At 36.5% G+C, this 12872-nt stretch overlaps 1 protein-coding gene across 1 annotated transcript in view; it reads left to right on the top strand.

Annotated features, from left to right (window-relative positions):
* The first annotated feature begins 1354 nt into the window (after positions 1–1354).
* LOC105119117 (LEC14B homolog) overlaps positions 1355–12872 on the top strand; it is a 13353-nt gene continuing 1835 nt past the window's right edge. Inside the window, exons 1-7 of the mRNA XM_011017220.1 lie at positions 1355–1552; positions 1606–1725; positions 1867–1986; positions 2955–3032; positions 3717–3893; positions 4564–4641; positions 4972–5139. Of these exons, the coding sequence (XP_011015522.1) occupies positions 1355–1552; positions 1606–1725; positions 1867–1986; positions 2955–3032; positions 3717–3893; positions 4564–4641; positions 4972–5139 (939 nt within the window). The remainder of the gene's footprint in view (positions 1553–1605; positions 1726–1866; positions 1987–2954; positions 3033–3716; positions 3894–4563; positions 4642–4971; positions 5140–12872) is intronic.

Here is a 12872-nt window from a genome sequence, read left to right as displayed (position 1 = left end):
TATAGTTCATAAGCCTTTTCTTTTTTATATAAAAAAACTAAAATATAATATTATCTTGGTAGTTTTAATAAGAGAATATATCTCTGACATATACATTAATGAGAAATAAATATTTTTTATATAAATATTAATGTGATAAAAATATAATAAATTCTTAAAAAAATATATATTATTTCTTACACAATATTAATATTAATAAAAATATAGTTAATATTGAAAGAATTTTTATATTTCTAAAAATGTAAAAAATATATAATCCTGAATACATAGAAATTCAGTTTTTTTCCTAATGCAAGTTTTGGGTTTTTCAGGTTAATTTATGAGGGTTGAAATTTTTAAAAAAATTAATTTTTTTTTAAATATTCATGATATTAGATTTTTTTAAAAAAAAATTAAGCTCATGAGTGAGTGGATAGGTTATTTTTCTGAACGTAGCCCATGAGTGCTTGGGCTGATGGCTCTTTCTATTGAAGGTGGGTATGGAAACGTTGAGTTTTTTAGCATTTAAAAGGTTTTTTTAGTTTAGTTAATATTTTTTTTAATTAAATTCTAGCTTAATTTGTACGATTGATTTTATAAATTTTAAAATTAATAATTATATAAATTTTTAATAACAATTATATAAGTAATTAAGAAGTCCAACTTTAAATCAGAAAAAAAAAACAAATTTCTTAATTCAATTCCTTACCATTTTAGCACTGCCTGGATGTTTAGTTTAGTTAAATTTAGATATATCACTGGTTATCTGGACTGCTTCTGCCCTTGTGCTTGGCTTCCTTCATTACAAGTTTTCAACCACTGAATCCTGATCATCAAACACTAAAGAGACAACAACGGTCCTATTTATAACTTGTTTAATATTTATTTTATAATTTATTATCTCAACTAAATGAAGTTATTGAATTATTTATCTCCACTTCATTTATTTTTCATTTGATTTTCTCTTACAAGCATATTGATTGGCAATATGAAGTGGGAATTTTAGGATCATTTCACTACTTTAATTTCATTTGTCTTTTCTCTGTTTTTTTTTTTTTTAATAAAGTTGATGTTTGGATGCTAATTTAAGTAATCTGTTTGCTTTTGAGTGGAGAAAATTTCAAAGTTGTTATCTTTTCTTGCCTAGGTATTGAATTTATACTGTTCGATGGTTAGATACTCATTTGATTGTTCAAATAATGAAAAACTTCCTTTTCATTTCTTTTGCCTATATGGTTCTGTTTCGCAGGATTTGACGGACAGTGGGGCAGTTGATTTGTTGTCTATGCTGATAATAAGTAACTTCATAGGGTTTCAGCATCCATGGCTGTAAATTAGAAGTGGGTTGTTGAAGGAATTTGAGGATAAGGATAATATGAATAGGATACATAAGATTACTGATCAGTGTGGTGATAAAGTTGCTGCCGAGGGATCCGCTCCTAGTCAAGGACCCAATGAGATTTTTTACCATGAGATTGCTCAACTCACAAAGCTTAGGTCACGGCCTCATGAGCTTTTGAGCAAGGACATGCCTGGCAGGTCGAGGCTGCCCGTCTCAACTATGAAAATGTTGGTTGGTCGAGAGGGTAACTATTCCGGGAGAGGGAGATTCTCATCCGCAGATAGTTGTCATGTTTTAAGTCGATATTTGCCTGTAAATGGTCTTGCACGGTAGAGCAGTTGGATAGTAGGACTTATGTTTCTCAGTTTTCAGATGACGGTACTCTTTTCATTGCGGGATGTCAGGTATTGTTCATTTACTTGGGGCAGAAAATAAAGTTATTATTCTCGACCAGGCATTATCCTTCATAAATAGTTGGGGATACTTAAATTAATGGGACTGTTTGTAAAGTTATTTTTTGAGTAAAAACTTTTCTTGTACAACAGGGAAGCCACATTAGGATATATAATGTGGATAAGGGATGGAAAGTTAAGAAGGACATTTTAGCCAAAAGTTTAAGATGGACGATCACTGATGCATGTCTTTCTCCCAATCAGCACTATCTTGTAAGTTTCTGATGATTCTAGATGGAAAAAAGATGTTTATGTATTACTAAGATAGGAAGTAAATTATTGTAGTCATATAGTGTAGTTCAATGCATTAGTTCTGGTTCTCTGGGTTTACTGGAGCCTTTTCATCTCTTATTATACTGTAGTTCAATGCATTAATGCAGGTTCTCTGGGTTTAGTGGAGGACTGTCTCTTTGGCGGACCACCTCTTTTATGACCTGTTACCAAATTAATTAAGTACCGAGCAGAAATTTTCTTTGATTTTGTTTAACATACAGGTTGGTGGATTATATGCCTGCCGAGTCTTGCTATATTGCGCATATCATGTCCTGTTTATGACATGTGCCCCTGTTGTACTTGTGTGTGAGTGTGTCTGTGAGAATGTATGATCATCTCTCTATGCATTTTTAGATTCAATCTCTTTGAATTCCGGATTGTGTGTATATCATTGTTTTGGATTGTTATGGACAGGGCGTAAGTGCTCCCTTGTAAATTAATTTTTTATATTGGGATAAACAGCCTTAAACAAGGGTTACTTGGTTGTTTTAGGTCTTTATATCTTTTTGGTTGTCTACAATAAGTCAATTTGTCTAATGGCATACTGCAACTTAGCCTAACTTTGGAACTGTGCTTGTTGTTGGCCAGCATAATTTTATTAATTGCTTACAGCTCATCCTTATTTTCCTGTCTAATGGCTTTTACTGTTGCTGTTGATTTTACCAGGATTTATGCAATACTTGAAATAGTTGCACCATATAGGGTAGAAGATAAAACTTGGATTATCTTTTGGGCTTCTATACTATTGCAAGTATAATTTGCAGGATCTTCCACTCGTGTCTAGCCATGCCAATTTTCATTGGGGACGAACTGATTTGTAGACTTGACGTGCAATGAGATTTAATTTTATAACTTGGATGCAGTGCTTTCCTTTGTTGATTCCATTTACCTTCAATTTTAATGTGCAGGTGTATGCTAGTTTGTCACCTGTTGTCCATATTGTGAATATTGAATCTGCTGCAACAGAGTCACTGGCAAATGTAACGGTATGTGTGCCACGTGCCATGCTTGTTGTGGATGTATTTTTTTCTTAGTTTCTTATATTTATATGTTATCGTTCAGTGTAGGATGAAAAGGCTAAAATCTTTTCAGCTGTTGTGATATTAGCTTTCATCTTACAGAACTATGCCTTTGGGTCATCATCTCAGAATTAACATGTTGCATTGCTGTTACAAACGGTGATAGATGGGATTATTTTATTTATTTAATTATGCAATGAGTGTATTGGATGTTCTACCCATGGCTGTAGTGTCTGAATGATGTGTGCTACTTGGTGCGCTATAGGGCACAATTGTTTGGCTAGATGCTATTTAGCACTGTGAAGTAGTCCTTATTCTTGACGGGTGGCCATGTTATCATGACTATTAAATATCAAGCCATGGTCATGATGCTTTTGATCATCTGATCTGTTAAATGAGATGCTCACTGGAGCACACCATTTTGTGCTCCATAGAGGCAATCCAGCACCCTGAGCTATGGCTCACTTAGCTGTCCTCTTATAGACAGCCATTGTTTTTCCTAGGGAATTTTAAAGAATATAACTTGAACCTATGCATTTTGTTTCTTCATTGTTTTAGTGCCGCAGAGTGATCAATCAAGATTTGAGCACTTTAATCTTACAAAGAGAATATGGTCATTGGTTTCATTCACATCAAAGTTTCCATATGCAGGAAATTCATGATGTTTTGAATTTTTCTGGCAATGATGATGATTATGATGACTTTGGGATTTTCTCTGTAAAGTTTTCAACTGATGGGCGAGAGCTTGTAGCTGCAAGTAGTGATAATTCAATATATATTTATGATCTTGAAGCAAATAGTTGCAGCCTCCGAGTTCTGGCACATAAGGTATCATACGATTCATCATACGTAGTATATTGATTTTTTGAAACTTAGAATGTGTTGTTTCTTGGGAATTTATTAAGTAGGTTTGAGTTACATCTAGACAATCTGTAAGCGACTTTCCTCTTGTATTACTTCCTCTCAGAGTTTTTAGTTTATAGACAGAAATGCACTATAAATTGTCTATCTGATTCCTTTGCAACCAAAAACGCAAACCATTGCCTACCTATTGACTGATAGATCTATTGTGCATTGCAAAAGACAATATCTTGTTTTGTTCTCAATTTTAATTTGTTAGAAAAATTATTCATATGGCATATTCATCAGTCCATATTTTAGAGTAAGAAAGCAGCAAGCCAAGTCTGTTGCTTTTCGTACATGGGTTCAAGTGAAGTTTACACTAAAATCATACAGTTGCATCATTATTTCTCTTACCTGCACAAAAGTTGATGTTTCCCTTTCTTTTTCGTACTGTCTTTTCTCCCCTTCTCTATCATTTCCCTTCTTTGAATGCAGGGTAGGTCTATATTCAGTGAACTTTTACATGGAACATCTGTGAACCTATTTCTTGGCAAGAGTCATTAAAATGCAATTGTTAAATTTTTGCAACTTACTCTCAAGCAGGGCTTAGTGTTTTTGGATATGTCACATGATCTTATGTTTGTTTCTCATGCAGTCTGATGTTAACACGGTTTGTTTTGCGGATGAAGCTGGCCATCTCTTATATTCTGGAAGTGATGATAACCTCTGTAAGGTAAAAGCTATCCATTTGACTTTGAAGATTTATGTCATCATGTTCCAAAGTGCTACACGATATTCTTTCTGGTTTAACCAGTTTGCAGCTGCCTCACTGTAGGTTGAGCAGAATTTTTATTACTGGTGCCTTGGTAGCTACTGTATGCTACTACAATTGTCAATTTGTCTCAAGCCATATAAGGCTAACCAGAAACTAAGCCATTTTGAATAAATAATGATGCCTTTTCAAGACTGCAGAAATTTAACTTGGCACTAATTTTGCATCTCTTAATTGGTATTTTTTTTTAATAAAGGAATTTTCACTAATCTTCTATTTTAACTTGTACAGGTGTGGGATAGGCGATGCTTTATCTCAAAAGGGAAAGCAGCAAGGGTCTTGATGGGACATCTAGAAGGCATTACATTCATAGACAGTCGTAGAGATGGGCTTTACTTTATTTCTAATGGAAAGGATCAGACTACCAAACTATGGGATATACGAAAGATGTTAAGATTAGTAAGATTATTGTTTCCTCCCCCCTTCCCCCAACACAAACTTGCACACACATCCCCTAGATTTTTGCTTACATGTTCTTTAATTGCTTCATGTCTTTCCTCTGTGTCTATATTACTATGCTATATTTTTAAACTGTTCTAGTTAGGAGTTGATTGTTTCAAATTCTTATTCCATGTGACAAACTTGTAGTTAATACTTTTGGTTGATGGTGAAGCTTCAGTGGAGCCAAGTAGAGGTTCAAACTGATCGATGTTAACAATTTTGGAGTTGCATGACTTTTTCAATTTATCGTATACGGGTTGGATTGTTAACAGGCAACTGCAATAGCAATTTTCTATTTTGGTTTTGCAGCTTAACAAAAACCTGAAAAAAATGAAATCTAGTTTGAAATTAGGATAGAAGCTGTTTACTCTTACGATATGTCATCTCTAGTGCGTAGCATCCTCCAATTTGGCTTTGGAGGCCTTGTTCTACATATTTTTATAAAATTATTTTTTTAAGGAACAAACTTGTCAGAAGATTGGATTGTCAATAAAAGCAAATGGACTTTTGATTATGAATTAATATATTAAAGGTTTTGGGTGGGGGTGAGCATACATATTTCTAATTTACATTGCTTTATGCACCTAACTGCATTGCTTGAGCGTATTTTGAGTTTATTGTATGAAATGAATGAATTTTTAACCCACCCAGATTTTGGAAAGGATTGGAATTACTTGTACCTGAATTGATTGACGCTCTCCGGATATTAATTTTGCTACTGACTTGTCTTTTCAACCAGCACTCCAAAGTGTAGATATTCTGACTGGGATTACAGATGGATGGAGTGTCCACTGTTAGGATATTCAAGCTTTCAAACACACATCAATTTACTGGTTCGGCAACTTGCCTACTTCACGGAGCTACTGATTTGTATTAATGAAGCTCGAAAGCAATACAAACAACAAAACAAGGAGGAGAAAAAACTTCTCTACTCAACTCAACTCTCACTCTAAACTCTCTTTGTGTCTCTATTTCGTGGTATCTTCAGCTATCAATGACACTCTATTTATAGCTGAAGTGGGAGACAATCTTCTTCCTTTGGTCAACAATGGTGGGCAACAATTTCTTTGGTTAGGCACCTACCATTGACTCTTGCATTGCAATCACATGACTGCCACCTACTATTTGTGTCCATACATAACAATCTCCCACTTGGACACAAATGGTGCTAGATCTGTCTTTTAATCTTGAAGACCAACTGAAGCTTTACACAGCTTCGGTTTATCAAGAATAACTCCTTTGGTTAACATGTCAGCTGGATTTTTGCTTCCACAGATCTTTTCAAGTAACAGTTGTTCATCGTCGAGCAATTGCCGGATGAAGTGATATTTGATCTGTATGTGCTTTGTTCTGGAGTGAAATGCCGGATTCTTGGCAAGGAAGATTACACTCTGACTATCACTATACAAAGTACCCTTTCCATGCATCTTGTCCAATTCTTGTAGAAAACTCTGTAACCATACTAGCTCTTTTGCAGATTCTGAAACTGCAACATATTCAACTTCTGTTGTTGAAAGAGCAACTATCTTTTGCAAGGAAGAACTCTAAGAAACAGCAGTGCCTCTTAAAGTGTATATATAACTTGTAGTACTCTTTCTGCTATCAACTGCAGCAATATCTCGGACCATGCAAGTCATTCGTTGAATTATCTCTTCTATGTTAGGTCATTCAAGCATTCAAACACATATTAATTTACGTGGTTCAGTAATTTGCTTACTCCACGGAGCTACTGGTTTGTATTAATCAAGCTTAGAAACAATACAAACAACAAAATAAAAAGGAGGAGAAAAAACTTCTTTACTCAACTCAACTCTCACTCTAGCTCTCTCTGTGTTTCTCTCTATTTCGTGTGTTACTCAGCTATTAATGACACCCTCTATTTATAGCTGATATGGGAGATAATCTTCTTCCTTTGTCAATTATGGTGGGCACCATTTTTCTTTGTTTAGACACTTACCATTGACTCTTGCAATCATATGGCTGCCAACTACTATTTGTGTCTATACATTAACAATCTCCCACTTGGACACAAATGACGCTACATCTGTCTTTTAATCTTGAAGACCAACCGAAGCTTTACACAGCTTCAGTTTATCAAGAGTAACACCTTTGGTTAACATGTCAGCTGGATTTTTGCTTCCACAGATCTTTTCAAGTAACAATTGCTCATCGTCGAGCAATTGTCGGATGAAGTGATATTTGATCTGTATGTGCTTAGTTCTGGAGTGAAATGCTGGATATTTGGCAAGGAAGATTGCACTCTGACTGTCGGTATACAAAGTACCCTTTCCATTCATCTTACCCAATTCTTTTAGGAAACTCTGTAGTCATACTATCTCTTTTACAGATTTTGAAACTACAACATATTCAGCTTCTGTCGTTGAAAGAGCGACTATCTTTTGCAAGGTAGAACTCCAAGAAACAGCAGTGCCTCCTAGAGTGTATATATATCCTGTAGTACTCTTTCTGCTATCAATATCTCCTGCTAGATCAGCATCTATAAAACCTTCAAGTTTCAAACCACCAGCTGTGAAGGTAAGACATGTCTCCGATGAGCTTTTTAAGTATCTCATGATCCATTTCACCGCCTCCCAATGTTGCTTTCCAGGATTGCTCATATATCGGTCTACAACTCCCACTGCATGGGCAATGTCTGGTCTAGTACAGACCATAGCATACATCAAAGAGTCGATAACTGAGGCGTATGGAATCTTATCCATGTATCCACATTCTAGCTTAGTTTTTGGTGACTTGTCTCTACTAAGCTTGAAATGATTCCTCAGAGGTGTACTTACTGGTTTAGCATTATCCATACTAAACCTGCTGAGAACCTTCTTGACATACTCTGTCTGTGAAAGCTTTAGTATGCCTTTGTCTTTGTCTCTGATGATTCTCATGCCAAGTATTTGTTTAGCAGTTCCCAGATCCTTCATTTCAAACTATTTTGACAATTGTTGCTTTAGCTTGTCAATCTCTTCCATACTGGATCCTGTAATCAACATATCATCCGCATACAACAGTAGAATGATATAGGAGTTGTCAAAATATTTGACATCGCAACAATGATCAGCCTGACATTTTGTGTATCCCGAACTACACATGAAGTTGTAAAACTTCTTATACCACTGTCTTGGAGCTTGCTTCAAACCATATAGACTCTTCTTTAGCTTGCAAACTTGATTCTCCTTTCCTTGTATTGCAAACCCCTTTGGTTGTTGCATGTAAATGTCTTCCTTCAATTCACCATGAAGAAATGTTGTTTTTACATCTAATTGTTCAAGATGTAAATTTTCTACAGCTACCATCCCTAGAACAACTCTGATTGTTGTAAGCTTCACAACTGAAGAAAATATCTCAGAGTAGTCAATCCCTTTCTTTTGCTAAAACCCTTTTACAACAAGTCTTGCCTTGAAATGTTTGCTTCCGTCATGCTCAGTCTTTACTCTGTAAACCCATTTATTTTTCAAAGCCTTCTTTCCTTCAGGCAGTGTGGTTAGCTCCCAAGTTTTGTTCTTCAACAATGACTCCATCTCGTCCTTCATGGCTAACTCCCACTTGCTCGAGTTTCCATCTTGTAAGGATTCTTCATAAGTTAATGGTTCACCACCATCTGTCAGCAAAATATAATTTAGTAGAAGTGTGAACTGTTGTAGAGGCTTTATAGTCCTTGAAGAACTGCGAACAGCTGGTTCACTTGGCTCTGCATTTTCTTGTGTAGTAGTAATGGGTACAAATGTGCTTGAATTTTCTTGTAAGGACTCTTGAGTGGTAACATCAGGAAGCAATTCTAATTTTATGAATTCAAATTTTTGCGGACTCGTATCTGAATCAACCATCTCTGTTTCTGTACTTGATCTGTCTTTGTACAAAACTTTCTCGTTAAAGATCACGTTCCTGCTTCTGATAATCTTCCTGTTCTGATCATCCCAAAACCGAAATCCAAATTCTTCATCTTCATAGCCAATAAAGAAACATTTCTTTGATTTGACATCCAGCTTGTTGCGAGCATCAGAATCTACATGCACATAGGAAACACACCCATAAACCTTTAAATGAGAAAGTTGTACTTCTTTTCCTCTCCGTACTTTCTCGGGTAGTCTGAACTCCAAAGGAACTGATGGTCTATGGTTGATCAAGTAAACTGCAGTATGAACTACAACAGCCCAAAATGTTTGAGGTAACCCAAAATGCAACCTCATGCTTCTAGCTTGTTCAATGATGGTCCTGTTCATCCATTCAGCAATGTCATTCTGTTGTGGTGTGTCTGGAACTATCTTTTCCATTCTAATACCGTTGACAACGCAATACTCCTTGAAACCTCCATCAATGTATTCTCATCCATTGTCAGATCATAAGCATTTCAACTTCAAACCCAATTCAGTCTCAACCATAGCCTTTCATTTCTTGAATGTGTCAAACACATCAGATTTATTTTTCAGAAAGTAGACCCATACCTTCCTGTTGAAGTCATCAATAAAAGTCACATAGTATCAAGAACCTCCAAGAGATGCTACTGGAGTTGGTCCCCATAAATCTGTGTGCACCAGTTCTAGCTTTCTTGGTCTTAAGGTCCTGCCAACTTTTAAGAAACTGAGCTTCTTCTGTTTTCCAAAAACACAGCTTTCATAAATGTCTAAATCAATATTTTTTAACTCTGGCAGCTTTCCTTTTGACTCATATGGCTGAGTCTACAATGCCATAGTTGTGCCTGATTTTCTGCTTCAGTAGAGGCAATTATATTTATGGATCTTGTGGTCATATACAGGGTGCCAGTTTTCTTTCCACGAGCCAAAACCATTGCTCCCTTTGATACCTTCCACATTCCTCCAGAAAAAAGGATTGAATGACCACTATCATCAAGTTGTTCGACCGAGATCAGCTTCTTCTTTAGTCCAGGAACATGCCTTACATTTTGCAAGTTCCATATAGATCCATTCATTGTCTTGATTTGCACATCTCTTATACCCATAATATCCAATGGTTGTCCATCGGCCAGATAGACTACACCGTGATCTCCAGCAATATAGTTTTGCATTATTTCATGGTGTGGTGTACAATGAAATGAAGCACCAGAATCAAGAACCCAATCATCAATAGGACTATGTACAACAAGAATCAAAGCATCTTCTACCTCGTCTGTAGTGGCGTTTGCAGAATCAACTTCAGGTTTTTTCAGTTTTGTGCAACTGTTCATGAAATGACCAGGTTTTCCACAATTCCAACATTCAACCTACTTTTTGGGTGCAAACTTACTTTTACTTCTGTACCTGAATTTTGATTTGCCTCTGGATAAGCCTCTGTCTTGTCTCCTTCCTCGAGTGTTGATGTTGAGAGCTGAACCTAAACTTGAGCTTTCACCCAAGTCTTTTCTTCATACTTCTTAAGCTAAAATCAGGTCTCGGATGTCATCATATTTCAATTTGGATTTTCCAGCTAAGTTGCTTACGGTTATTCTCATATCTTCCCAACTGCATGAAAGTGAAGCTAGCAAAATAAGTGCACGGATCTCATCATCAAACTCAATCTCAACAGATAACAATTGATTTGTGATGGTGTTGAAATTATTGAGATGCTGTGTAACAGAGGTGCTTTCTGTTATTTTCAGGTTGAACAACTTCTTTATCAAGTGCACTTTGTTATTTGCTGAGGGCTTCTCATACATCTCAGAAAAGGCTTCCATCAATCTTGTTGTGGATTCTTTTTTGTAACATTATGAGCAACTCTTCTTGACAAGGATAGTCGGATAATGCCCAAAACTTGTCTATCAAGAATTTGTCACTCTTCTTCTAACATGTTTTCTGGTTTGCTCCCCAACAGAGGAAGATGAAGTTTCTTCCCATATAAATAGTCTTTAATTTGCATTTTTCAATATCCAAAATCTGTTCCATCAAAATTTTCAATTCCCGCAGCGTTTATTTCATCTGCCATTTTTAATATTTCTCAAATTCGAATCTGCAAAATCTGACTTTATAGATGTGTCTGGAATGGCCAAAAAATGTTGGAAACGACACTGAGATCACCAAAATCGGACTTCGAATGGCTCAGATTTTATCAATCAAACTTTTGGATCATTGGACGCTGCAAATGAAGCCACGTGTCAGGAGGAATAGTCGTTGCGCTACACTGGATCAAAACCTAGAATGCTGACATGGATATGCTAACGTGTCTGCCATGTAAGATAGACGACCCCATAATTATGACGTGTCAGAGCCACGTGGATTTCTGGCTGACGTGGCAGAGATGACGTGGACGATGATTGTGCAAAACTTCGTGCGTGGTTGCTGATGTGTCGGGTCAACTCGGTTCAGTTTGCAAGAAATCGGGCAAGGAAGACGCGTGGAGCGCGTGAGGCGTGTTGGTACGCGTGGGTAGTGGAGTCGGCGACGCGTGCGGGCATGCAGGATGTCGGTTTTTCATCGGGTTTTCACCAGTGGATTTCTCTCGTCTTCCTCTTCACGATGATATGTTCAAAAACACGTTTTAAGAATTTTGATTTTTGAGTTTGGATCAAACACCCTCTATTTCAAGAACAAGCTCTGATACCAATTGTTAGGCCATTTAAGCTTTCAAACACGCATCAATTTACATGGTTCGACAACTTGTCTACTCCACGAAGCTACTGGTTTGTATTAATCAAGCTTAGAAACAATACAAACAACAAAATAAGGAGGAGGAGAAAAAACTTCTCTACTCAACTCAACTCTCATTCTAGCTCTCTCTGTGTTTCTCTCTATTTCATGTGTTACTCAGCTATCAATGACACCCTCTATTTATAGCTGATATGGGAGACAATCTTCTTCCTTTGTCAATTATGGTGGGCACCATTTTTTTTTATTTAGACACCTATCATTGACTCTTGCATTGCAATCACATGGCTACCAACTATTATTTGTGTCCATACATTAACACTCCAAACATAGACGTTGTTCAGGATCGCTAGACGTTGTTCAGGATCGCTGCTAGGCATAATAGTTGCTACCATGGGATCAAGGCTTTCTGGTAATTCCACTCTTCTATCCATGAAGCCTCCACCTCCAGCTACCTCTTAAATGGAAGAAACACATTTCAGTCAAATTTTATAAGAAATTCAAGAAGATGATTAACGAGCATGTTCATGCATTCTGTCGTTAAGGTAATATGGAAGAGATACGTATTAAGAGTAATATACCTCTAAGGAATCTAACTTGATCCATGGAATGGAGACAGTCATTGGTTCCCATAGGATGACACCGAAACCAAACACATCAGACCTGTGCAGAAACAGGGTATGCCATAAACTAGATTTTCAGAATAAAATTGGTGAGGATATAATTAAAAGAAATTAGAGAGAAAACGACCCTTCTTTACTTCGGCTAATAATCAGGTTTAATGATTTCTGCTTGAACATCATTGATTGCCGAGCTAGAAACAAGGTGAAAGTTGTACAGGACATCGAGAGTCAAGAATGCTAGATGACGAAAGAGGGACCGTGTCACCTCTACGTTTCTATTTAGTTAACCAAGGCAGGCAAGCAATTCTATTGAATCTGTTTAGCATGAAAGAAGAAAAACAGCACTTGTCCATTTGTAGAATAACAGGGTTCGGTTTCATGAATTACTTTTCATTTGAAGGTTCATTCCGGAGGACTTCACGGGCCATATATTGAGGCTGCACAGAGAAAAATGGAGGAGTTTAACATTTGCAGACAAATG

This window comes from Populus euphratica, unplaced genomic scaffold (assembly GCF_000495115.2).
Source record: "Populus euphratica unplaced genomic scaffold, PopEup_1.0 scaffold2522.1, whole genome shotgun sequence".
Taxonomy (NCBI): Eukaryota; Viridiplantae; Streptophyta; class Magnoliopsida; order Malpighiales; family Salicaceae; genus Populus; species Populus euphratica.
This window is presented reverse-complemented; position numbering and strand designations above follow the sequence as displayed.